At 46.6% G+C, this 25,308-nt stretch overlaps 1 protein-coding gene across 9 annotated transcripts in view; it reads left to right on the top strand.

Moving 5' to 3' along the window:
• Positions 1-25,308, top strand: part of TECPR2 (tectonin beta-propeller repeat containing 2) — a 128,591-nt gene that overhangs the window by 7,540 nt on the left and 95,743 nt on the right. For 7 of the 9 annotated variants that reach the window (XM_085889369.1, XM_085889370.1, XM_085889367.1 and 4 more), the window contains exons 2-7: positions 7,934-8,164; positions 10,624-10,752; positions 17,351-17,482; positions 20,342-20,502; positions 24,261-24,564; positions 24,670-24,805. In XM_085889369.1, coding sequence (XP_085745495.1) covers positions 7,958-8,164; positions 10,624-10,752; positions 17,351-17,482; positions 20,342-20,502; positions 24,261-24,564; positions 24,670-24,805 — 1,069 coding nt within the window. In that variant the 5' untranslated portion in view covers positions 7,934-7,957. Of the gene's footprint in view, positions 1-7,933; positions 8,165-10,623; positions 10,753-17,350; positions 17,483-20,341; positions 20,503-21,608; positions 21,728-24,260; positions 24,565-24,669; positions 24,806-25,308 lie in introns of those variants that run through there. The other 2 variants (XM_085889368.1, XM_085889373.1) reach the window with 2 other exon arrangements.

Genomic DNA, 25,308 nt, shown 5'->3' with positions numbered 1-25,308 from the left:
CACACACACACACACACACACACACACACACACACACACACACAAACACACACACACACACACACACACACACACACACACACACACACACACACACACACACACACTCTTTGCAAGGGACAACCATTATTCAAAGAATGACGTTGGGATGGTTTCACATGATTATTTCTTGTGACCATCCCGACCTTGTTTAGATCCTTTTTGGAGTAACATCCCAACATCCTTTTACATTTGAAGAAAATTTTTTAATTCCTTGTGGTTATTATCAGTGGCCTTGGAAAAACACCAAGATAAGCTATCTGAACACCTTAATACAGATTTTGCCGAAGGCTCCCTTGGAGAGGGGGCAATTCATGTCATGACAACTCCATCGCATGACCCTGAGTCAGGACTCCTGTGAAGCTTGGTTGAGATTGGATAAGTAACGAACGAATGTATCACGGTCAAAATTACAAACAGACAGACAGACACCAAAATGTGTATTTTAGTTCGATGGGTTTAATTGTTTTTTTTATTTGTATGGGCTTTTTTGTTTTATTTGTCTGAGCCTCCACTGATGAAGTCACTGGAGGCATTATGTTTTCGGGTTGTCCGTCCATTCGTGTTAATTTTCTGTTTTCTCTGCAACCACTTATCCAATTGACACAAAATTTCCACCATAGGTGCGACTACTCATGTAGAATGTTTCAATGATAATCATGATGTCATCGGTCATGTGCTATGGCAGCCACGTTGGAAAAAAGAAAAAACTTTGGACCTCTGTATATCTGAAACCACTCCATAGAAAAAATTGAAACTTGGCACATGGCAAGTACTCCTCATGGGGAATGAGTGATTTTTTTGATGAAGTCATAGGTGGCTTCGTGATGTCATAATTGCATACGTCGAATGCTTTATATGATCATTCACCACATGGCAAGAAGGTGTAAGACCAGTATCATTTTTCCCCACCCACTGGTCAGTCAGATATGGGAGCATGCGCCAGAGCAGCGCGTCGCTGCGTCCACTGTCCGCCAGTACTCCAGGGGCCTCCGTCTGGCCATCCCCCAGGCAGATGCCTGGCCCATCCTCATCTCCTTGAGATGCCGATCAACCTGTTGCAACCACAAGGCACGTGATCTGCCCATTCGCCTCCTCCACTCACGAGACTCCCTCACTGAAAGAATCTGGTGAGCAGGATCAGCGTCAGGAAAATGAGCCACATGTCGATACAGCCGCAGCTGATGCTCACGGACCATGCAGGTAACAAATCTCAACCGAGTCTCTCTCAGCAACCGCTCGTTGGACACAAAGTCCGACCAGCGAGAGCCAAGGATTCTCCGAAGAGACCTGGTACCGAAGGAATTAAGTCTCCATCTCAGATCCTTGGTCCGAGTCCAAGTCTCACATCCATACAACAAGACTGGAAGCACGAAGGACCTGAAGACTCAGATTTTCGTCCTCCCGCACAGGTACCGGCAGCACCGCACCCCATTATCCATGAAACCATGACTCCCCAGGCCCGACCCAGACATCTATTGACCTCTGACTCGCAGCCAGCAGAGACATGAATATCACTGCCAAGGTTAGAGAATCTCTTCGTGACCTCAACATCCTCACCACAAACAGGTACAGACAGGACAGCAGCATCCAAGATGTCATTGAAAGCCTGGATCTTACTTTTGACCCAGGAAACCCATAATCCCAGTGGCTCCGACTCCTCATTCAGCACTTCGAGGGCCCCCAAAAGGATTCTAAAGTCTCTGCAAAGATGACTGCATCATCTGTGAAATCAAGGTCAGAGATCTTGACATTCCCAAACGATGCAACGCAGCTTGATCTCTCCGACATCTTCTCTAGAATCCAGTCCATACAAGTGGTGAAAAGTGTGGGGCCAGTACACACCCCTGACGAACTCCAGTAACAACTGGAAATAAGTCAGAGATGGTATCACCACTTCTCACAGCACTCTCAGTACCAGAGTAGAGTTCAGACATCAGATCGATCAGTTTTAGTGGCACCCCCACGAAGACAAAGAATCCTCCAGAGGGCATCCCGATTTACTGAATCCTCAAAGGACAGAGGAGTTCCTTGTGAGCCAACGGCCATCCATATCTAGTGCCCAACTGTGTCTGCGGACGTCCTCCTGCAGTTGGGTTACTTTTTATTCGGAGGTTGGTGGCAGGATTTGCACTCCGGCCACCGTAAAACCCTTCATTCCGCAAAACACAAAAACGCAAAAAAATCTGAAAACCCACTCCATGGGAGTACCTCCTGTGCAGCTTCCCTTCGCAGGGCAGCTCACCGGATGACGGGATTGGGGCAAAGCCTTCAGGACCCCCAATCTTTGATGAAAAGAGGGAAACCACGGGGTAGCATCCCTGTGTCAGATTGCGGGAGAGTGTGTCGGAGTGGTGCTGAGGTGTCGTCCACCAGACGGCGGTCTCCTTGGGTTAACCTGAGGCGGTCCCTTCGGGTGGGTGCCTGGAATGTCCTATCCCTAAGAGAGGATGATCACCTGTCTCTGTTATCATCTGAGCTCAAGTGTTGGACATCAGTATCGTAGTGCTCTCTGAGGTTCGGAGACCGGATTGCGGCGAGATAATGGTGGGTGGTTACACCTACTATTGGTCTGGTCGCTCAGATGGTTTCCATACCCAAGGAGTTGCTGTAGCTGTGTCCAATAAGCTGACCCCAATGATAATTGAGGTAACACCGGTCAATGAGCGTATTATGAGACTAAGGATTCGTCACTCCTTCTGTGTCATTTCCCTGGTCTCTGTCTATGCTCCGACTGAGGCGAGTGACCTCTCCATGAAGGACACATTCTACGCCACGCGCGAGTCTGTGGTTGATCAGTGCCACAGACGAGATACACTTCTAGTCTTGGGGGATTTCAATGCATCAACTGGAACTGATAGGGATGGTTATGAGACATCTGTTGGTCCCCATGGGTCAGGAACTATCATGGCCAGGCTGAATGGCAGAGCTGAGCTGTTCAGGGAGCTGTGGCGTAAAACTGTACGTGCACTAATGGTGGACAAGGAGGCCTATGTGCGAGGAATCTGTGAGGGGGTAGAGCATCACCTGTGGACAGGTGATTCTCGTCCTGCTTACAGGTGAATTCGCGCATTGCGTTCATCCAAGCCCATCCCTCGGAGCACTACAGTTCGAGCAGAGAGTGGTAGGCTCTTAACAGAGGAGTCTGAAGTGAAGGCCCGCTGGGCCGGTTACTTTGAGCGGTTGTACCAGGCTGATCCCCCAGCTGTCGAGTTGGACGTCAAGGGTGTTACAATCCCTGTTGCTGACCCTCCAATCAACTGTGGTCCACCTTCGCTTGTGGAAACACGGACTGCGGTGAACCTGTTGAAACGGGGTAAAGCTCCAGGGATCTGTGGCATTCATGCTGAACTTCTCAAGGCTGGTGGAAGTGCTGCACTCGTGTCGTTGCATGCAGTTTTGTGCTCTGCCTGGAACACAGGCATCATCCCATCTGATTGGAAGAGGGGCCTTGTTGTCCCTCTCTGGAAAGGGAAGGGTGATCGCCAAGACTGCAACAACTACCGAGGGGTGACGCTGCTCTCAGTGCCAGGCAAGGTCTTTGCTCGGATAATTCTTGATAGAGTTCGCCACCATCTGCTTGAGCGTCTGCGTCCCGAGCAGTCAGGCTTCACACCAAAGAGGTCAACGATTGACCGTATCCTTGCTCTTCGTGTCCTCACCGAACGCAGATGAGAGTTTCGGCAGGGGCTGCTTGCAGCCTATGTTGATCTCTGTAAAGCGTTTGATTCAGTGAATCGGGATGTCCCCTGGAGGATTCTTGGTCTTCGTGGGGTGCCACCAAAACTGATCGATCTGATGTCTGAACTCTACTCTGGTACTGAGAGTGCTGTGAAGTGTGGTGGTACCATCTCTGACTTATTTCCAGTTGTTACTGGAGTTTGTCAGGGGTGTGTACTGGCCCCCACACTTTTCAGCACTTGTATGGACTGGATTTTAGGGAGGATGTCAGAAAGATCAAGCTGCGGTGCATCGTTTGGGAATGTCAAGATCTCGGACCTTGATTTTGCAGTTGATGCAGTCATCTTTGTGGAGACTTTCGATATCCTTTTGGGGGCCCTCGAGGTGTTGAATGAGGAGTCGGAGCCGCTGGGATTACGGGTTTCTTGGGTTAAAACTAAGATCCAGGCTTTCAATGACATCTTTGATGCTGCTGTCCTGTCTGTGTCTGTTTGTGGTGAGGATGTTGAGGTCGTGGAGAGATTCACTTACCTTGGCACTGATATTCATGTCTCTGCTGGCTGTGAGTCAGAGGTCAATCGATGTCTCGGTCGGGCCTGGGGATTCGTGGATTCACTGGATCATGGGGTATGGCGCTGCCGGTACCTGTGCGGGAGGACGAAAGTCCTAGTCTTCAGGTGCTTGGTGCTTCCAGTCTTGCTCTATGGATGCGAGACTTGGTCTCTGACCAAGGATGTGAGACGGAGACTTAATTCCTTCGGTACCAGGTCTCTTCGGAGAATCCTTGGCTATCGCTGGTCAGATTTTGTCTCCAACGAGCAGTTGCTGAGAGAGACTCGGATGAGATTTGTTACCTGCACAGTCCGTGAGCGTCAGTTGTGGCTGTATGGACATGTGGCTCGTTTTCCTGACGCTGATCCTGCTCACCAGATTCTCTCAGAGAGGGAGTCTCGTGAGTGGAGGAGGCCAATGGGCCGACCACGTGCCTTGTGGTTGCAGCAGGTTGACCAGCATCTCAAGGAGATGTGGATGGGCCAGGCATCTGCCTGGGGGAAGGCCAGACAGAGGCCCCTGGATTACCGGTGGAAAGTGGATGCAGCGACGCGCTGTTCTCACACATGCTCCCATACCCGACCTGACCCCACGAAGACCAAGAATCCTCCAGAGGGCATCCCGATTCACTGAATCGAACGCTTTACAGAGATCAACATAAGCTGCAAGCAGCCCCTGCCGAAACTCTCGTCTGCGTTCAGTGAGGACCCGAAGAGCAAGGATACGGTCAATTATTGACCTGTTTGGTGTAAAGCCTGACTGCTCTGAACGCTGGTGCTCAAGCAGATGGTGGCAAACCCTATCAAGAATTATCTGAGCAAAGACCTTGCCCGGCACTGAGAGAGGCGTCGCCCCTCGGTAGTTGTTGCAGTCTTTGCGATCACCCTTCTCTTTCCAGAGAAGGACAACAAGGCCCCTCTTCCAGCCAGTTGGGATGATGCCTGTGTTCCAAGAAGAGCGCAGAACTGCATGCAACGACACGAGTGCAGCATTTCCACCAGCCTTAGAAGTTCAGCATGGATGCCACAGATCCCTGGAGCTTCACCCCGTTTCAACCGGTTCACCGCAGCCCGTGTTTGCACAAGCAAAGGTGGACCACAGTTGATAGGAGAGTCAGCAACAGGTATTGTAACACCATTGACGTCCAACTCGACAGCTGGTGGATCAGCCTGGTGCAACCGCTCAAAGTAACCGGCCCAGCGGGCCTTCACTTCGGACTCCTCTGTCAAGAGCCTACTACTCTCTGCTGTAACTGCAGTACACCGAGGGATGGGCTTGGATGAACGTAATGTGGAAATTCCCCTGTAAGCACGACGAGAGAATCACTTGACCACAGGTGATGCTCCACCCCCTCACAGATTCCTCACACATCGGCCTACTTGTCCACTCTGAGCGCGCGTCCAGTTTTACGCCTCAGCTCCATGAACAGCTCAGCCCTGCCATTCAGCCTGACCCTGCAACTCTGGTCAATGGTATCCAGTGTCCTTTCAGAGACAAAATTCTTCTTTGCCCCCCGGTGAGTTCCAAGACTTCTTCCAGCAACATCAAGGACGGTGGTCTTGAAGGCACTCCACAACTCTTCAGGATCCTCCAAAGCACCCAGACACCCCAAATCTCCACTCAGCTTGTTCGCAAACTCCTCAGCTACCCTCTCATCCTTGAGCTTGCCAACATCCAGCCTAGGCTGGGATGGTACCATTCTCCTGGATTTAAGGTGCAACTGAAGAGTTGCTACAACAAGCCTGTGGTCAGTATTGAGGAACTGAGCACTCCGGTAGACCCTGCCGTTCTGGATCATCCTCCAACGACCATCAACGAGTACATGGTCAATCTCCTTTGCCACACCGCCAACGTTCGAATACCAAGTCCAGCGAAGAGCTTGTGGGCACTGAAACCATGAACCGGCCACCCTAAGTCCATGACTTCTTGCAAAGTCAAGGAACTTAGTGCTATTCTGGTTCACAGTTCCTGACCCATGGGGACCAACACACACCTCATAACCATCCTTATCAGTTCCAGTCGATACATTGAAATCCCCCAAGACGAGAAGTGTATAGCGTCTGGGGCACTGATCAACCACAAGCTCAAGAGTGGCAGAGAATGTGTCCTTCACGGTGAGATCACTCGCTTCAGTCGGAGCATAAAGAGAGACCAGGTAAATGACACCGAAGGAGTGACGAATCCTTAGTCTCATAATACGCTCGTTGACCGGTGTTACCTCAATTATATATCATTGGAATCAGCTTATTGGACACAGCTACAGCAACTCCTTGGGAATGGTAACCATCACAGCGACCAGACCAATAGTAGGTGTAACCACCCACCATGATCTCGCCGCAATCCGGTGTCTGAACCTCAGAGAGAGCTGCAATACCGATGTCCAAATGCTTGAGCTCAGATGATAACAGAGACAGGTGATCATCCTCTCTTTGGGATAGGACATTCCAGGCACCCACCCGAAGGGACCGCCTCAGGTTAAACTAAGGAGACCGCCATCTGGTGGACGACGCCTCAGCACCACTCCGATACACTCTCCCGCAATCTGACCCGGGAATCTTACCCTGTGGTTTCCCTCCTATCATCAAAGATTGGGGGTCCCGAAGGCTTTTCCCCAATCCCATCATCCGGTGAGCTGCCCTGCGAAGGGAAGCTGCACAGGAGGTACTCCCACGGAGTGGATTTTCAGATTTCTTTGCGTTTTTGTGTTTTGCGGAATGAATGGTTTTACGGTGGCCGGAGTGCAAATCCTGTCACCAACCTCCTCATAAAAAAGTAACCCAACTGCAGGAGGACGTCCACAGACACAGTTGGGCACTAGATATGGATGGCCGTTGGCTCACAAGGAGCTCCTCCGCCCTTTGACAGGTGTTGTTTTTAATCCTGCTGGGTGTCCATATCCAAACACCCTCCTCACCAGAAAACCTGGTTGGGGAAGACGGTTTACTCGCCCACAACCCGACCATGGAACAGGTTAGTGCAGGTTTATATGGTACCTGTAGCAGGTCACAGATCTGATCTGGCCTGACCTGCCCGCTGGGGCAGGGTCAAAAGGTCAAATTCCCAAAAATGCAATTGTGAGCACATTTAAAAACATTTTAAAATGGAATTTTGTATTTGCAATCAACATCGGGGGACTTATGAAATATGTTACGATTTCTTGAATTTGACCTCCGGGTTCATGCTCAAGGCGGTGGAGACTTAGTGGTCACAAGGGTCCAAACTGGGGTGGGGGGGGGGATCTCAAAAGTTGACAACGGGTCATTCCTCGTGGAACTTTTTGCCATCTTTCAACGTTGCTTCAGGCGGGAAGTGTGTGGATTTACGATTGCGTGTCATCGACTTCGCTCTAGTTAGAAATTGAAATGGTATTGCTGGATTGACTGAACACAGCTGAAGTCTTTCACCCACTATTGTGGACTCTTGTGTGTTTTTGTGTTTGTTTGTGAGTTTGTTTTGTCTCCATCAATTTTTTTTTATTGTTATTATTGTTTATTTATTTGTTTATTTATTTAATTTATAAACTTTCTTATATAACGTAAGAATGGCTGCACAATTATGCATCTTCCATGTTCTTTACCAACAGTCTAATAAATGCTTCCTCCTTTCTCACATTTATCCAATCATCAAACTAATTTTGTTTTTCTCTTGTGTCTTGTATCAGCTCATGGCAGAAGAAGATTGAGCGATGAGCTTCTCGGCTCTTTCCTTGCGAGAATGTGATGCTCCGTGCAGCACTCTGAAGCTCTTGCCAACATGGAGCCATCGGGGCTTGTGCTCTGTGCCACTGCGGTTGACAGCTATGGATGTAAACACCGTCTATGTGGCACTGGGCAGCAGTGGAGGAACGTTGTTCGTGCACTACCGTGCACACAGGGAGATGCGTAGGTTTGAGGTGTGGTACTGTTCAGGATTTTGTTCGATTGTTTAATTAATTTTTAGAGTTTTTGAAGCTTCAGGTCCACTCTCCTTTCTTCCTCATGAACAGTCAAGCCAAATCAGGTCTTCAGGGATAATCAAATCAGGGATAAACCTTTGGCCATATGCCCTGATGTCATTCCTCAGTTTCACCTCTGAGGTGGCCAAGCCATTTTCCCCCTCTTCCAAACTTGTGGGCCTTTTCCAAACTTCCCTTCATATCAATTCCCTGACATAGCTTTACAATATAGATGTTCTGGCTCGGTGCTCTGGTAGCAATCTCAACCACAAGTCCATGGGGACCCACATCTCTTGACCAAACGGGATTGTTTGTTGTCCCGTACTCGGCAGTCCAATCACTGGTTCCCCAAACCACAAGAAGCTTCTGAACTGACTTCTCTATTGGTTCCTTGTGGTCTTTGGGGAAACTGTCCAAAAGGTGTGGCCCAGTAAAACCTCTCCATGTGGTCCTTCCTACCACATGCACAGCAGGTGCTCAGAAAGGACCACCTTTGACCCAGTGGGATGTGTACCCAGGTTCTGGCCCAGTCACTCGGGGACTGTAGCTCATGTTGCCTGCCATTGGATTTGGACTGCCCTGCTGTGATATACCTGATGACCATAACCCCTTCGTCAAATATGACTACAGCGAGCAAGTGTTCCCCTTAGTAGTTGAGAGATACAATTTTCCACCGACTAGTCTTTCCCATCAGGAGTCTCCAAAGAACAGAACATCACACTCAGCCACTCTGTGCCATTCCCAGGTTTCCACAAAACTCTCAACCTGGCCATGTACTCAGCAGCCTTGTGGATGGTTTCAGAGCACTGGAGTTCCATTAGCACGCTCAACTCCTGATTCGGAAAAGGAGCCAATAATATTTCTTAAACCAAGCTCTCCCATGTCAGGTCAGGTGATGCATTCCTCCTGTTCTCGGGCAGCTCCTGCAATGACTCACCAGATAAATTTTCGGTGCTGGAGTTGAGCCAGGACCATATTGCTTTGTGCCATTTTGCCAAAGCAGCGCAAATCTGGGTGCTGGTCGTCAGGCCTTGGAGTCCACCTTTGAAGAATTATTGGGTTGAGCCACACATGCAAATTATCAGGAAAGCCTCCTGATTCATCAAAATTTACCAAGAGGATAATCTTTCCTAAGGCTTGCCGGACTGTCTCCCCATCGTCTGAATACACCCTGGGGATTAGATTCACCTGAGGTCATTCCCCACACAATCTCGGAGCCTCAGGTGCCAAAATAAGGTTGCTGGTAATGGTGCCCTGGGCCAACTTCACCTTCTCATTAAGACTTTTTTATGGACCTTACCTCTTCTCTCAGCCACTCCTGTGCTTGAGCAACCTCCTTTCTTATCTGACTCTCACAAGTAACCAGCTACTTCTCTGTGACACTAACCTACACCTAAATCGGCCAATGGGGCTCCCACTTACCCCTATCGTGAAAAGCCTGCTCTTGGGTAGCGATGCAGGACTCTTAATTCCTGCACTCATAAGGTCCACACATTGTGCCAACACTTGGACAACCTCCTTACCCTGCCGGTGCAAGATATCCACGCTATCATGTTGGAGCTCCGGGTCGTTTCAGCTTGTTACACAAAATCGCAATTAAATTTTGCACCTTTTCATTAGTTTTATCCACTCTCTTTTTTTAATAGGTAAATTTAGTTTTGACTAGTAAAGAACCCATCCTTACGGACAGGTTAATTCCCCCAGAATTAGCATGTTTTTGTATGATTTGTGGGTTGGCAGGATGGCCGAGAGGTTCACACACTCGCCTCGAGTCTGTCCAGCAGAGGTTCGATCCCGACTCAGTTATAAACTGTTGGTCCGGTGTTTCACAGGCAGGGTCATTCATCAAAGTGTCCCATCTGCGGGCATTAGTTGTTGGATGTTAAAGACCCCGCAGAATCCTTGGTGAAGAGTTGGTGAGCTATCGCCGGCATCTTGAAAAATAATTACAAATTCTTGCCCTAATTATTGCTGGGAAAGCAATGGCAAACCACCAAGTATAAACCCCTGCGCAGGAAGCTGCTTCAGCGTTACCGACATTCTGTGAAGAGAACGAGAGTGAGAATGAGGATGACTGACTTGTAAAACCCCATTCCACCAGGAGATAGTCATCAGACCTTTAATAAATGATCCGGTTTGGTGCTCTGGTAACTATGTCATACATATTTACACGCAGAGAATTGGGGTCCTCCTCCCCCCCCCCCCCAACTTGAACCCCTGGGACTATGATTTATTTTTTTTAGCACATAAAAGCCTTCTCGTGCACTCCCTGAGTACAGCCATCAGTTTTCAAATCATTCCGTCCAGTGATTCAGCAGTGCAGAGAAGTCAAAGCAAAATGCACTTCTCAAATTGTAGCATGCCATGACATGACTTGACATGACATGACATATGACATGACATGATTCTGGCTGCAGTTGCGATCAGAACCCATCACTGCGGTGAAGTTGCTCTGCTGTCTGGATGACCTGGTTGCCGTGGGAACTTCGTATGGTGCTGTCGTACTTTTGCAGCTCCACTCTCCTGTCTCGGAGCAGCAGAGCCAGGTGAGCAGCATATTTGTCATTGCTCGTTTTCCACCGAGTACTCGATGCTCATGCCATGGTTTAACTCTATGATTTCTACAACTTGATGCATCCTGATGTGATGCGTGAGCATGAGAAGAGATTTAAACATCTGCCCTGATTGTTGCATTTTCTTTATGAGCCCCCCCCCCCCCCAACCTCTGCACAGCGGGAGACAGGGTTTTGCAGGCGCATGTGTGCGTGTGTCCGTCTGTGCAGGCCATTTTTTTTTAACCATTTAGGCTTTTGTCATCAAATTTTCAACAAACCTTTGTTATGAGAATATGGAGAAAATAATTAAAAATTGGGTCAAAATGTGAAAGGTCACACTCGTAGTGACTATGCATAGCCGGCCTTATTCGCCCCGCCGCAGCGCGTCAAGCGCGAGACGCCCCGTTTTTGTTTCTTAATCACTTCCGTGTTTATTTATTTGCCATTCAGTGTCAGTATGTCTGTCCCGGACAGAATCGAATTACCAATCGAGCTTTTGTCATTAAATCCTCAACAAACCTTCATGATGAGAATATGGAGAACGCAAATAAATAAAATGTACAATTTTCTTCAACTGTAGTTCTCGTCAAGTTTAGTTTTGAGTACAAAGCAGACGTGAACTGGCTTTGCATTTTGAGATGTTTCTAGTTTTATTCTTACATTTTAATGGTTACAAAGCCATCATGACTGACATTTTCTTTTTCCATTGCCATTTCAATAGCTCTTGTGTACAGATCACTTGCTCAATTCAGGTATTGCTTTGATATTTCTGCAAGGTGTGTTGGATTGTAGTGTACGTTGTAGATTATGCTGTGTGTGACATTTTTTTGACTTTACAATAGAGTGGTAGCATATTATATGGTGTTGGCTTAGCAGTTAGGGTGGTGGCTTGGGAACCTAGGGTCCTGAGTTCAAGCCTCGTTGGCCACTGAATTAACACTAGGGGGTTGACTCAGCCTGTCATCCTTCCAATGTCGGCGAAATGAGCACCGGTATACTGGCAATAGGGGCACTGCATCAGCGGCATATCCACACCCTCAAGCAATGATGCAACTGTTGTGGAACTCTTTATGTTCAAGGTAACTCTGAATAGTCAATGTCCACTCAAGGCAAAGTACAATTTAATCAGAGAATATTTATTTCACGTGATATCACGGAGCGAAGGAGCATCGACGTAAAACATACAATGGTCTCTGCTAAATCAGAGTTACAAAAATCATCTATATATAATGTCTAAGGGAAAGTGGGAGGAAGTTAAGGGGGCCAAGGAGAAGAACAGAGAACAAGAAGAGGAGGAGGAGGAGAGTTGGGTCATAACGACCCAGATCTGACCTTGACTGGGCCAGCTTCACATGAGAAAAGCAAGGCAAGGGTACAACTGGAAGCAAAACAATTCTGGACACCTAACAGAGAGAGAGAGAGAGAGAGAGAGAGAGAGAAGAGGAAAAGGGAGGGAAAGCAAGGGACAAAAGCAGAAGCAGAGAAGAACAGCAAAGCAAGAGAAGATACAAGTTCCAATAAAATTAATTTGATTAAAATATGTTTGATTTTAGGTTCTAATAAATGAGCTACAGAGAGATGAATACATGTCAGTAATTGACAGGTGCAATAATTAAGGAAAACAGGTATAATAGTAATTGACTACAATTCGTATGCATTGAGTAAGCCGATTAATCATCGAACTACCATTTTAAAAAGAAGTCTACCTCAACACAACCAAAAGGCAAAAGGCTGCACACGAAGGGAAGGGGGTATTGATGGATTTATTAAAAATCTGGTATTGGTGTGGTACAGGCATGATGGGCCGAATGGCCTCCTCCTGCGCATAATTTCCTTGTAATCCTTGTAATTAATTAATAACTCGCAGAAGCCGGTGGTAAAAAATACCACGACATAAAACAAGGGAAGCCTTTTATTTTTGCGCTGATTGAGAGCTCAAAAATGGGAGGTTATATATTTCTTAACGGGCAATAATTTTTTTCAGGAGCGATTGAGGCAGCGGTCTGTTGCCAATACACTGCCTGGGTTAAAAAAGAATTGGGGGGGGGGGGGCGTCTGATTGAAAAAAAATAGTATTTTGCAACAGGTTTGGATTAATTTGAAGCAGATATTACTTCATAATTTTTCTCACTGTCTGCCATGATATTTCCTGGGAAAGCCACATCTCCATGATGGCCTCCAAAGCCAGTCGCCGATTGGGCATCAGACATTGTGCAAAGTCCTTCCTTGGTACACATAAGCTCCTCACCACCTACAAAGCTTTCATTTGCATTCTGATGGAATACTGCTCCCCCCTCTGGGGTGGTGCTCCTGCCTCACACCTAGCTCGACTTTTTTTTTTTTTTTTGTATACCTTGGTCGAGGCTCGTATGAGAGCTAACACACAACTCACAGCAAGGAGGCATGAGACAAGAGGGGCGGGAGTGGAAGGGACAAAACAGTGGGGAACAGACACATTAGGTGAACTGTGGAAGGGAGAGGGATGGGGATGGGACGGGGAACATGGCGAAGAGAAGATGGACATTTCAGGGACTTTCAGGAAGGAAAGCAGGAGAAATGAAGGAAGTGGGCTTGGGTGGATTATCGGGGGTAGAAAAGATCGAGGATTTGGATGGGGGAAGATAAGAGGTGGTGGTGAACAGCTGTTTTGAAAGCCTGGAGGGAAGAATGGGAAAGAATAGAGTGAGGATGTTTATTCCAAAGGCGGGAAAAAAGAGGAATGAAAGAGTGAAGATGAGCAGTGATTCGTGATTTTGGTAGTTTTACCAGAAGGGGGTTGTTGGCGGACCTTGAGCGCCCTGTGGAAATGTGGTGGGGACAAATCGCAGAGAGAGCAGGGGGGGCAAGGCTGGAGAGGAGTCGGTAGAAGACAGAAAGACCACCGACCAACCTGCGGTGATTGAGTGAGAGGCCCAAAGACTCAGCTTCATTGCGGGAGATGCCGATGATCTTAAATGCCCTGGTTTCGACAGCGTGAAGCCGAGAAAGGTGGGAGGCAGGAGCACCAGCCCAGAGGGGAGAGCAGTACTCCATCAGGCTACGGACAAAAGCTTTGTAAGTGGTCAGGAGTTCAAGAGGGCCGAGGAAGGACTGAGCACGACGGAGGATTCCCAGTCGGCGACTGGCTTTTGAGGCGAGGTTGGAAATGTGACTTTCCCAGGAAAGGTCATGGCAGATAGTGAGACCTAGAAGCTTGAAAGAAAAGACTTCTTCCAGAGGATTGTTGAGAAAGTGGATGGGGGGGGTTTGTAAACGGTCCTTTCAAAGAGACATAGTGAGAGTGTGAGATTTGTCTGGATTGAAAGACATGTTCCACGTGTTGGACCAGTTTGTGATTTTATCCAGATCTGCAGTGAGTGAAGAAGCTGCTGCTTGCCGGTCTGAGGGATGACAGATGGTACGGCAGAGGGTGGAGTCGTCGGCAAAGAGAAATAGAGGATTTTCCAGAGAGTCCGAGAGATCATTGATGAAAACCAGAAAAAGAACAGGGCCCAGAACGCTACCTTGAGGAACTCCAGCCTGCACAGGAAGAGGGGATGAAAGAACTCCATTTAGGGCCACACGTTGACTACGACAGGAGAGGAAGTCTGCGAGCCATGAGTGGAGATGGCCTTGAATACCATGGGAAGAGAGTTTGGTGAGTAGGGCAGGGTGCCAGACTGTGTCAAAAGCACGTGATATGTCCAGGGATACGGCTCGGATTTCCTGTCTGGCATTGAGGACCTCCATCCATTGATGGGAGAGCAGAAGCAGCATATCCAGGGTAGAGTGACCTGGTGTGAAACCAAATTGATGATCGGAAATCAAGCCATTGGAGAAGAGGAAGGATTTCATATCTGAGGCGATGATGGATTCCATCACCTTGCTGATGATTGGGAGAAGGCTGATTGGTCTGTAGTTATAGGGATCTGTTTTTGCACCTTTTTTATGCAGGGCAATGATGTTAGCAGATTTCCAAGCAGATGGCAGATGACCTTGGGCAAATGAGAGGGTGAATAGAACAGAGAGAGGGTGAGCAAGAGCAGAAGAGCAGGCTTTGAGGACACGTGGGCTGTTGCCGTCTGGACCGATTGCAGAATCTGAGTCGAGGTTTGAAAGCAAGCTCTCCACCTTGTCAGGAGAAAAGGACACAGAGTCCAGGGACAGGTGGGTGCGACTGGGTAAAGTGGGTAGAGATAGAGATGGGTTTAGGACACAAGATTTAGCTGCAAACACCGAGTTTAGACATTCAGCTTTATCACGTGTGGAATCAGCAGTGCGGCCATTTGAGGTAAGGGAGGGGATGGAGGGGGAACATACACCAGAAACAGATTTGATTAAACGCCACCAGGATTTTGAGGAGGGAGAGAGGTTTGAGAGTTCAGACTTGAGATGAGAAAGATGTTGTTTTCTGGCTCTCCTGAGGGTAGATACACACTTGTTCCGAGCTTTGTGGAAAGAACTGAGATTGCCCTCAGTTGGGTTTGCTTTCCATGAGGCAAAGGCAAGTTGTTTCAGGACAACTGCCTCGCCACAAGCTTCAGTAAACCAAGGGCGGGAGGAAGGGTAAGACAACTGAACACGAGAGGGGATAAATCTGTGCATGAGGGAGAGCAAGTTTCTTTGAAAGAATTCCCAGATAAAGAACTCCCAGGATAATTCCCAGACTTCACACTGTGGAAACCAAGGTTTTTAGGATCATTGGTATCTCCCGTGATGAAGCTGAGTCTTTGAGTCTCTCGCTGGAGGCAGGTCGGTGGTCTTTCTGTCTTTTACCGTCTCCTCTCCGGCCTTGCCCCCCCCCCCTTGCTCTATCTGTGAGCTGTCCCTCCTATATTTCCTCAGGGCACTCAAGGTCTGACAAAAACCCCCTTCTGGTAAAACTACCAAAATCAAGAATCACTGCTCACCTTCACTCTATCATTCCTCTTTTTCCCCACCTCTGGAACAAACTCCCACACTCTCTTCAATCCCACTCCTTCTCGGTCTTCAAACCAGCTGTTCACCACCATCTCTTATCTTCCCCCATCCAAAAACTTGGTCTTTACTAACCCTATTAATCCACCCCAAACTCACCTCCTTCATATTCCCTGCTTTCCTTCCTCAAAGTCCCTGTCGTGTCCATCTTCTTTATCCTGTCTACCTCACCCTATCCCTTTCACAGATATCCTATTGTCTTTGTTCCCCACTATTTTGTGCTTCCCTCTCCCACCCCACTTGTCTCCTGCCTTGTTACATGTTTCTGTGTATTAGTTCTTGCACGAGCCTTGACTTTGTGTGCAAAAACAGAAAGGCCCTAATCTTCTGGGGCAGACCATGGATCACAGCTGGCACCCAAAGCCATCTACAGATAAGGTATCTTTCATCTTCTGAAGCTCTTTCTTGGTAAATCTGAACTTATTTTAGCCGATAAGGCAATTTTCAAAAACTCAACAGAATACTACTTACTCTCCCTGATGTGTTGGTCGTCTTGCTCGATACACTTGTCTGTCCTTATTGCTGTGGATTCAAGTCTTTAAAATAATTGGCATCTCCCACAAAAGCAGAGGCACACAGGCCTGCTATTCATTCATCGAAAACAGGTTTGTGGCCTCTATTTTCAACCACCGCTCCTCTAGTGTTGCTGCTGTAGCTCTTTCACCCCTTCACTCCTCTCCAGGTTTCAGACATGCTCCATCAACGTCCTTGTGAAATGGATTTCATTGGAGAAAACTGGAACACAGTTTATAGCCTGCAGCAATTGCCATTTGAACACTTTTTTTTTGCATACATTGTCGAGGCTCATTTAAGAGCTAACGCACAGAATGTATAACAAAGTGAGCAGGAGACGAGAGGTGGGAGAGGGAAGGAAAAAAACAGTGTGGAACAAAGACATTAGGAGATCTGTGGAAGGGAGAGGGGTGGGGAGAGGGACATGGGGTAAATAAGATCAACATTACAGCAGACTTTCAGGAAGGAAAGCAGGGAATTTAAAGGAGGTGGGTTTAGAGTGGATTAATGGGGGTAGAAAAGATCTTGGTTGTGGATGGGGGGGAGATACAATATACAGATGGTCGTAAGCACCTGTTTTGAACACCTGGATGGAAGAATGGGATTGAAGAGAGTGAATGAAGACTAATGTTGTTGCAATGTCTCATAAATCCTTCCTAAACAACCAAGATGGTGTCCACAGCAATTGAGAAACTAATGGCTCTCGATGTTTTTCAGAGTACCAGGATGATGACTTTTCGTCCAATCATATTTGACATGAATCAAACTCAGACATATCTCTGTATATATTCCTGCTGAGTTGTCCTCTGCGTAACATAACGACAAGTAATACGTATTAAATCAATGTTCTTGATTTTGATATATTTTTGTTTCCCATCTTTTTTTTGTCTTTGTCTCCAGAGGTTGACCATCTTTATCGAGTACAGAGCAATCAATAGCACAATTACCACATCTTGTGAAGCAATCTTCACTTGTATACCTACATTTGCATTATTGGTTCGCTTTGCAGCTTGAAATAAGTTTATGTTGCTCACGTGCTCGTTTACTACGCGAAAACTACATCCATTACACAGTAATTATTTTGTGAATTGCTTTTCCTCTTCTTTTACCCATACCATAGCTGCAGCGATTTGAGGTATTGGGACAGCACTGCGGGTCTGTATCTGCACTAACCTGGGCTGCCAATGGCATGAAGCTGTTCTCGGGTGACGAGCAGGGCCGTGTTGCTTGCACCTTGGTTGACTGGGATCAGGTGATTATTTGATGGAGTGCCGATTGAATCGGTATAATTTATTTTCCTTATGAGTTCCCTCCCGGTTTTTTTACCAGAGGGGACAATAGGTTTGCTCTCCATCTGTCCATCCCTCCATCTGTCCTGCCTGTGGTTTTTCAGACTCCCCCCCATACCCTGTAACATATCAACTGAAACTTGGTACATGGCTTTATGATGATGTTGCAGAATAATTTCGAGTTTCAGGGCGTTTCGTCAATTTTTCACAGAGTTGTATCCTTTTTTGACTTCGAAAATGTCACATTGGAAGAGGACATGTATTGTAAAGCAATTTTCGCTCTTGGTTTATTTATGATTAGCAAATAAAACCCGTCGCTTCGCTGACAGGGACATTAAGAGAGGGAGTGGGTGGGGGGAGGGAGGGAGAAAGAGAGGGAGGAGGGACAAAGGAGAAGGGAGAGAGAAAGGGTAGAGAGAGTAGGCAGGGGAGGGAGAGAGGTGGGAGGGAGGGAGGGAGGGAAGTGAGAGTGAGGAAGAGAGGGGAGGGAAGTGAGAGACAGGAAAAGAGCGGATGGAAGTGAGAGAGAGAGGGGCAAAGGAGAGACGAGCGAGGAAGAAGGGCAGAGTGATGAGATGGGGGGGGTGGTGGGGGGTGACAATCGGTTTGATCCATGCATCCATCCATCCCTTCATTTCATCCATCCATCCATCCCTTCATTCCATCCCTTTCCCTCCACCCCTTCCCTCAATTCCATCCCCCCATCCCATCCATTCCCTCCATTCCCTTCATCTATCCATTCCTTCCCTTCATCCCTTCTCTCCATCACATCCATTCCTTCCATTCATCCCTTCTCTCCTTCACATCCATTCCTTCCTTCCATTCCAAACCTCCAGCCATCCATTCTTTCCTTCCTTGCATCCAACCGTTAATAAGGAACGACAGGCTTGGTACTGCACGATACTGCAGGGCACAACACAGGCAGGCAGTTGGTCATGCAGAGGGACAGTGCAGCTTTCAATGCGGCCAAGTGGCTAAAGCACTCAAGGAAGCACTCCAACAAAACGGTTGATAAGGAATGGCTGGCTTGGCAAGCGATTAGTGAGTGCGGATCCTTCATATTATTAAACACCTCCCGGAGATGCTGAAATGTCAAATATGTCCGAATTAGACAAATTAACACTTTTTTAACAGTTGGAACTGCTGCTAAGTTTAATTCTGGAGCTTAAATTTTGTAATCCAGCTTGGTTTAAGAGATTCTCGAGGTTATGGCATGTGCAGAAATGAAATAAAGTCACAAGTGCTGGCATTTCTGGGCGTTTATAAGCATTGCAATGTATCCAGTGATTCGTAGGTATGATGATTGGGCATTCAATGATATGAGTGATGAGAGTGAGAAAAAAAATTATTGTTAATAAACCGATGTGGCCTGCTCCAATTCAAGGCATTGTTGAGCAGGCTGAACAAAATGGCGAGTTAAGATTGCAGCGAGGGAGAACGAGGTAACCAGGATGTCCCTTAAGATGGCAGCGAGGTGGCCGAGGATCGCCTGGTGAAGGATATATTAAAATAAGGCTGTTAATTATCTTCAAAAGGTGTTTTAATTAACCCAAACACCCAATTTTCACTCATGCACTCCTTTGGAGTGCCTTTCATATGCTTGTAAAGTTTCAGACCGCTAGGTTTTATGGTTTTGGAGTTATGGAGGAGACACACTGACTGACTGACTGACACACTCTGACATTTTGAAGTATCGCTTTGATTTGGAGCATAATTAATTATTATGATGAATGTGCGGTATATCTGACATGAATTCAAAAAATAATTTGTCCTGTTGGTTGCATCTTCTTCTTCTTGTTCTTGTTCTTGTTCTTGTTCTTGCTTATAGCTGCTTGGCTGCCGAGTAGCTACTGTATCATTTTGTTGGGGCGTGACTGTGCCACTGATGCTGTGCCCTATACCAGTACAGTGGTACTCATTTCGCCGACCTCGGAAGGATGACAGGCTGAATCCAACCCCACCTGGTGTTAATTCAGCAGCCAACGGGGCTCAAACTCAGGACCCTAAGATCCCAAGCCAGCCACCCTAACCACTAAGCCAACACCAGGCTTGTGTATTATTTCTAAGCTGTGGTTAAGCCATTTCCCTCTTTCTCTTCCCCCTTTCTCTTCCTACTATGGCTGCAAAGAAAAAATTTGGCGAAGATTCCGGCATTAAATGGGATGTTGCTGATAAAGGGCAGCCAAGCATACGGACTTGCCATACTTTTATTTTATTTTTGTACAAAGTCTTGGTTCATGGAAGAGAGGGCCCCCCCCCCCACCACCAACCCCAAGTGGATTTCTGCTGGTTTTTTTTTCTGAAAAATCGATTTATTTATATTTTATTGATATTTATAGGTTTATTTATAGTTTTTATCCACTTACACCACGATGAAAAAAATGGAGTAATTTAGGGGTTTCTCAATATGAATAGTCATGTAACATTTTGCGTTCAGCTGATTTAAGTTGACCCATGATGAGCAGAGGGGTGAAATTGACATTGACGTGAAGATTAACAAAGATGTGACATTGTGCTTTGTTTTACTTTGATTATCAAATTTAGGAATATTTACTTTGTAAATATTGATATCTCGGAATATTTACTTTGGGAATTTTTTTTTTTAATGCTGTCCTCTTACACATGCCAAAATGTTAAAGGCAATATTTTTACAACTTACCTGAAACTTGAAAATTTTGGGGCCTAACTTTTTTGCCATAGCTTCCATCAGGTAATTTGTAACCAAATTCAAACAAACTTTTTTGTAACAATCCAAGCAAGCAAGTATTCTTTTTTTTCCCAAGTAAAAGCTTTCTTTCCTGAAGTGGTGAATGGTCCATCAGGGTGTGTGCAACTCTTCTTTGGTGCATGAGGAACCGAGTGCCGTAATTCAACTGGACTACGCGCAGCGCACCCTGTTGGTCGCCACGGCCCAAAGAGCCGTGCTGTGTCGACCCGGACAGCGGGATCCTCCTCTGCAGGTCGGCACAAAACAACGCAAGAGGTGAACTTGCTCCCTGTCTGTTACAATTTTATTTTTTCGCACATTTGGTTGTTTTACTTGATTTGTAATTCTACACAATGCATTCCATCAAAAAATTGGGCAAAAATTTTGCAAATTCACTTAGGATAAAGAAAACTCGGTTAATATTGCTTCCACTCAGGAAATGCACTGCTCAAGTGAAATTGAGACGAATATTTTGAATGCTGTGCACTATAAATATTGAATTGATTTTATTTCAGAATAAAAATAATGTTGATGCTTTCGGAAGATCTGAACTTTTTGATTTATTGGCCTGATTTTACATAGACTTGCATCTTTTCTGGATGCACTTTTGGATTTTGGTTTAGGACTGTGATGTATTTTTTTGAATAGAATGTGAAGAATTGATTCAATTTTGGTGAAGATCTGGATCGGAATCTGAATGTGATAATTTTTTAAGTGATTCTTTACCATTGAGAGATGGGCCAAAAACGACATAGTGCTGTATAGCATGATATTTCAAAAATGTAATGAGCCCGATATGTTTTCGTGGATCAGGCATTACGTGGTGGAGGTATGCGCTCCACCGAATGCCCTTCTAGTTTTGTAATGTGATGATGTTGGCAAATTTCGAAGCAGATGGAAGATGACCTAGCACAAATGACAGGGTGAAAATGAATGAGAGAGGATGTGCAAGAGCAGCAGCGCAGGTTTTTAGGATACGTGAGCTGATGCTATCCGATCCAGTACTCGGAGTCGATGGTTGAAACAGACTTCTCCACCTTTTCTTGTGCAAAATACAGAGTCCAGGAGCAGTTGGGTATGACATGGAAGCATGAGTACTGAGAGTGAGGGATTGGGGATACAAAATTTTGAAGCAAACACAGACTTGAGACATTCAGCCTTCTCACAAGCAAAGTCAGCTGTGGTGCCATTTGAAGTGAACAAAGAGATGGAGGGGAAGCATACTCCAGAGAAAGACTTGAAAATGTGTTACCATGTATTTGAGGAAGGAGACTGGTTTGAAAGTTCAGCGTTGATGTTGGCCAGATGTTTCTTGCCTCTCGTGAGAGGGGGACACATTTGTTATGGACTTTGTGGAATGATCTGAGGTTTCCTTCGTTCAGATTTGCTTTCCATGAAGAGAAGGCAAGGTGTTTGAAGGCTTCTGCCTTGCCACAGGATGCAATGTACCAGGAGCTGGAGCAGGAACAGGAGATGAGATGGAATGCATCTGTGCAAAAGGGTGAGTAGGTTTTTGTGCAAGAATTCCCAGGTGGCATTCATATAAGGGGAGGTGGAGTTGGAAGACCAGTGCTGAAGTGAGAGAGCAGCTTGCAGTCCCTGCCTGCATGTGAACTGCTAGATCCACCAGCACTGAGGCAGCTCTCTCTCTCAAAATAGTGAGAGAGACATTGACTCGCACATGCATGTGATGAGAATAACCGATTGAAGCCATCCACCCATTTCTCCCCTCCCCTCTCTGCTCCTTTAAATCTTTCCTCCTTTACCCCATAGGTCCGTCCCACCCCCCCCCCCTTGCTCCTTGCAACAATCCCTCCTTTACAACATCAGTCCGTTCCCCCCTCTGCCTTTCTCGATCCACCAATAACCCCCTTCACTAAACCTCATTTCGCCAATCCCTCCTCCACCCCATCGGTCTTACCTTCAACCCCGCAGTCGTCCCTTTATCCCTCGGTCCGGCTGCATCCCTCTCTGTTTTCACTCAATTCATGCATTGTTTAATTGGGCACTTTCAGTCCGTCTGCATCCCTCTCCGTTGCAATACCATCCCCACATTATCTTATTTCACAGGTTCATGGCACAAAGCATGATGCATCCTGTAAGCAGAAAGTAGCTCAAAGCTTGTCTTTGTTCTGGGAGCTTGTCATTGTCCATAAAGCTTGTCCTGAGAGGCACAGAAAGGAGCTTAGAGTTGATTCTCATCGACGCCAAAAAGCTTGAATGGTGAGGGGCAGAGGTGTGTGCAGAGTGTGTGGAGTGAGAGGGAGCCCATCGTGTGAAGGAGGGCAGTATGTAAAGCCCAGAACTCTGTTTGGTTCGTGGGGAGCTGCTGGACACTGGAGTCCAGCAGAAATGGTGCGAACTGCTTGCCATCGCATATCCTGCATGCTGGAGAGGACCTGCCTACTGGGTCTGGACACCCCAGAGATGTGGTTGCACATCCCATTGCACCGCATTGCCACTGCCCATCTTCCCCATCCCCCACCCCTTCTCCCCTCCCACCCCCCCAATTATTTAGTATGTTTGGCCTGGTGCAGCCCCGTTGGGCTGTGTGAGGTGAGGGAGAAAATAATCGACCCTACTTTTCTTTTCTTCTTCTCCCCTGATTGAAAGATGACTATGTCTCTTGTATAAGTAGGATTGTATAAAAAAAAAAAAGAATATGTGTCAGTTAAATCTGCTCTTTTGTGCCTTTTTCTTTCTTGCTTGGAAGTCCTCACTTTTAAATGATTGTGTGTGTGTGTGTGTGTGTGTGTGTGTGTGTGTGTGTGTGTGTGAGATAAATAATTGTTGATTGTTATTTCCAATGTCTCGGTTGTCCTATCCTCCATTGGTCCATCACAGTGCACAAGTATAGTTAGACGGGAAGTTGTACTCCACCTGATTTGCTCTGTTAGCCGGTGCTGTACTTACCTGTTCCGCTCGGCAGAAGATCACCAGGTGTGGCGCTGAGGGCGTGGCCTCTAGTTAGCTTGCCGTGCCAATAGAAAGGTATCGTGGAAACATCAAAGTGAAACCCTGCGAGGCCGGAAGTCTAAGTCAAGCGGCTTCGGCTGTGTTAGAACTACAGCCCATTGGACAGAGGAGTTATCTGTGGTCGGCAGCCTCAGGACCGGGTGTTCAGGAAAAACTCGAGTGCTTCTCCTCATGGTTAGCTCAAAGCTTGTCTTTGGGAGACATTATCCAAATGCTGGGGGAAAGACGATCCCACTCGGGCCATAACATATATACTTTTCGTAAAAGAGGCCAGGTCTGATCAGAAAAGGGTTCTTCTGTTGCAGGGCAACACCTGCTATCACATGGAATACAATAGTGCTGAAAAGTTCCATCGTTTGGGCTGGGAAGTACTCCTTTCCTCTCTTTAGTGTCCAGACTTTGTCCTCACTGTATTCCAAATTTTTCAAACAAATAAATACAGATGTCAAGGGTTTCAGAAGGAGCAGAGTAACATGGTTCAAAGGATTAGCAGATAGAAAGTTTAGTGAAGTGGAAACAGGACGACGAGCAGTTGAACCACACACAGCATGAGGAAAGGAGTTGAAGGTGAAAGGGGGGGCAGGGACTCCGCAGGTGAAATGTAGCTCGGTGTTAGAAATGGGAAAGAATGATGACATTAAAATTTGCGCTTTGCTGTCTATTTTCTCCCACACCTTGTCAAAATGAAATCGTGGTTTATCAGACTGGTACAAAGAGGGGGTAATTCTGAATTCGTTTGTGGAGTATATAGTGGGAATTGGGTATTGTTTTGATTTTATATGTCACGTCGTATTTCCATTTTTGGTGCTTGATCACAGAACTTTCACTTGAAAGACCATGTATGAATACATGTTTTACCCTTTCAAATGAGGGTGGAAGCACCACACTACCAGCTCTCTCACCTTGTCAAAACTTTCTTGCACAGTACCTCCTCATCTATCGCAACCCTTGCCTACCCTTGGCTTTTTCATAACTGGCTATTCACCCAACCAGACTACCTTTTTCTATACAGAATTTGACTTTGCCCCCCACTTTCTTATCCCTTTCACAAACCACAGCAGTGGGCGGTTTGGTGCTTGCTTCAATCCTGGGTGGTGCACACCAGCCGAGCAGATGCTGTTTGCGTCTCGTCCTGGTTTACGTATGTGGCTGTCTGACACGCATGGAGCTGTCAAGGCCACATACATGTTTCGCTCAGTGTTAGAGTCTGACCCAAAGACAATCCCACTCCTGACGTTGTCACCTATGATTTCTAGCCCTCCAATTACAGAACGCCAGCTTGGCCTGCTGTGCCCTTTCACCCAAGGTCTGGTCCTGAGCTGGAATGAGCATGCCCTCTATGTTCTTGATCCGCAAAAGCAGGTGATTCTCTCATCCTTTTCATCAATTGTTCACTTTGCTCATATGCAGCTCTCATCTTTACATCTTCTACCTACATTCTTTGTTTCTTTTTGTGTCTGCATGCAGGCAGTGGTGGGGAGTCTGGAGGGTTTACCAGCCATTGTGACAGTGGCTTCTTCAGAGGATGAGATTTTTGTTCTTCATAGAAACCGCGAGATCATCTGCATTGCTTCTGCACCTGTGGGCCATGACACACATTTAGGTCAGGTGAAGGGACTGGTCAATGACCACAAATAAAATTTCATCAAAAATATGGATTTTTTTTTTTTAACACTGGTATTATTGATGGAAAATAATAAAATAGTGGGACAGTTGTGAGGCTGCCTTGCAGTCTGAGTGGTTAAGTGGCTTAGCTCTGCTGGAAGCTTTTAAGAAAACTTTATTTTGTATTTACAGTTACAAACAACTGTGGTCAAAAAGTGAGAGTATTGATCTCAGCAGATATAATGAAATATATGTTGTGTTGTATTTATTAACTTATTTGTTTGGTCAAGGGGAAGGCAGTTGGTTGCGGGTTGAAATGACATAGATACGTTGAAAGTTTCAGGAAACGTCAATATACCTCGTACAACAGCACAATGCAACATGTACAAAGACCCAAATATTGCACCCATCTAATCACTGTACAACTCCCATTTTTGTATAGATACATGTACTCCTCGATGCCCTTTGCTTTTTCGTACCTCTCTACGATCCCTGCTACAA

This window comes from Eptatretus burgeri, chromosome 7 (assembly GCF_056783735.1).
Source record: "Eptatretus burgeri isolate ZD-2024b chromosome 7, Ebu_testis_v1, whole genome shotgun sequence".
Classification (NCBI taxonomy): Eukaryota; Metazoa; Chordata; class Myxini; order Myxiniformes; family Myxinidae; genus Eptatretus; species Eptatretus burgeri.
This window is presented reverse-complemented; position numbering and strand designations above follow the sequence as displayed.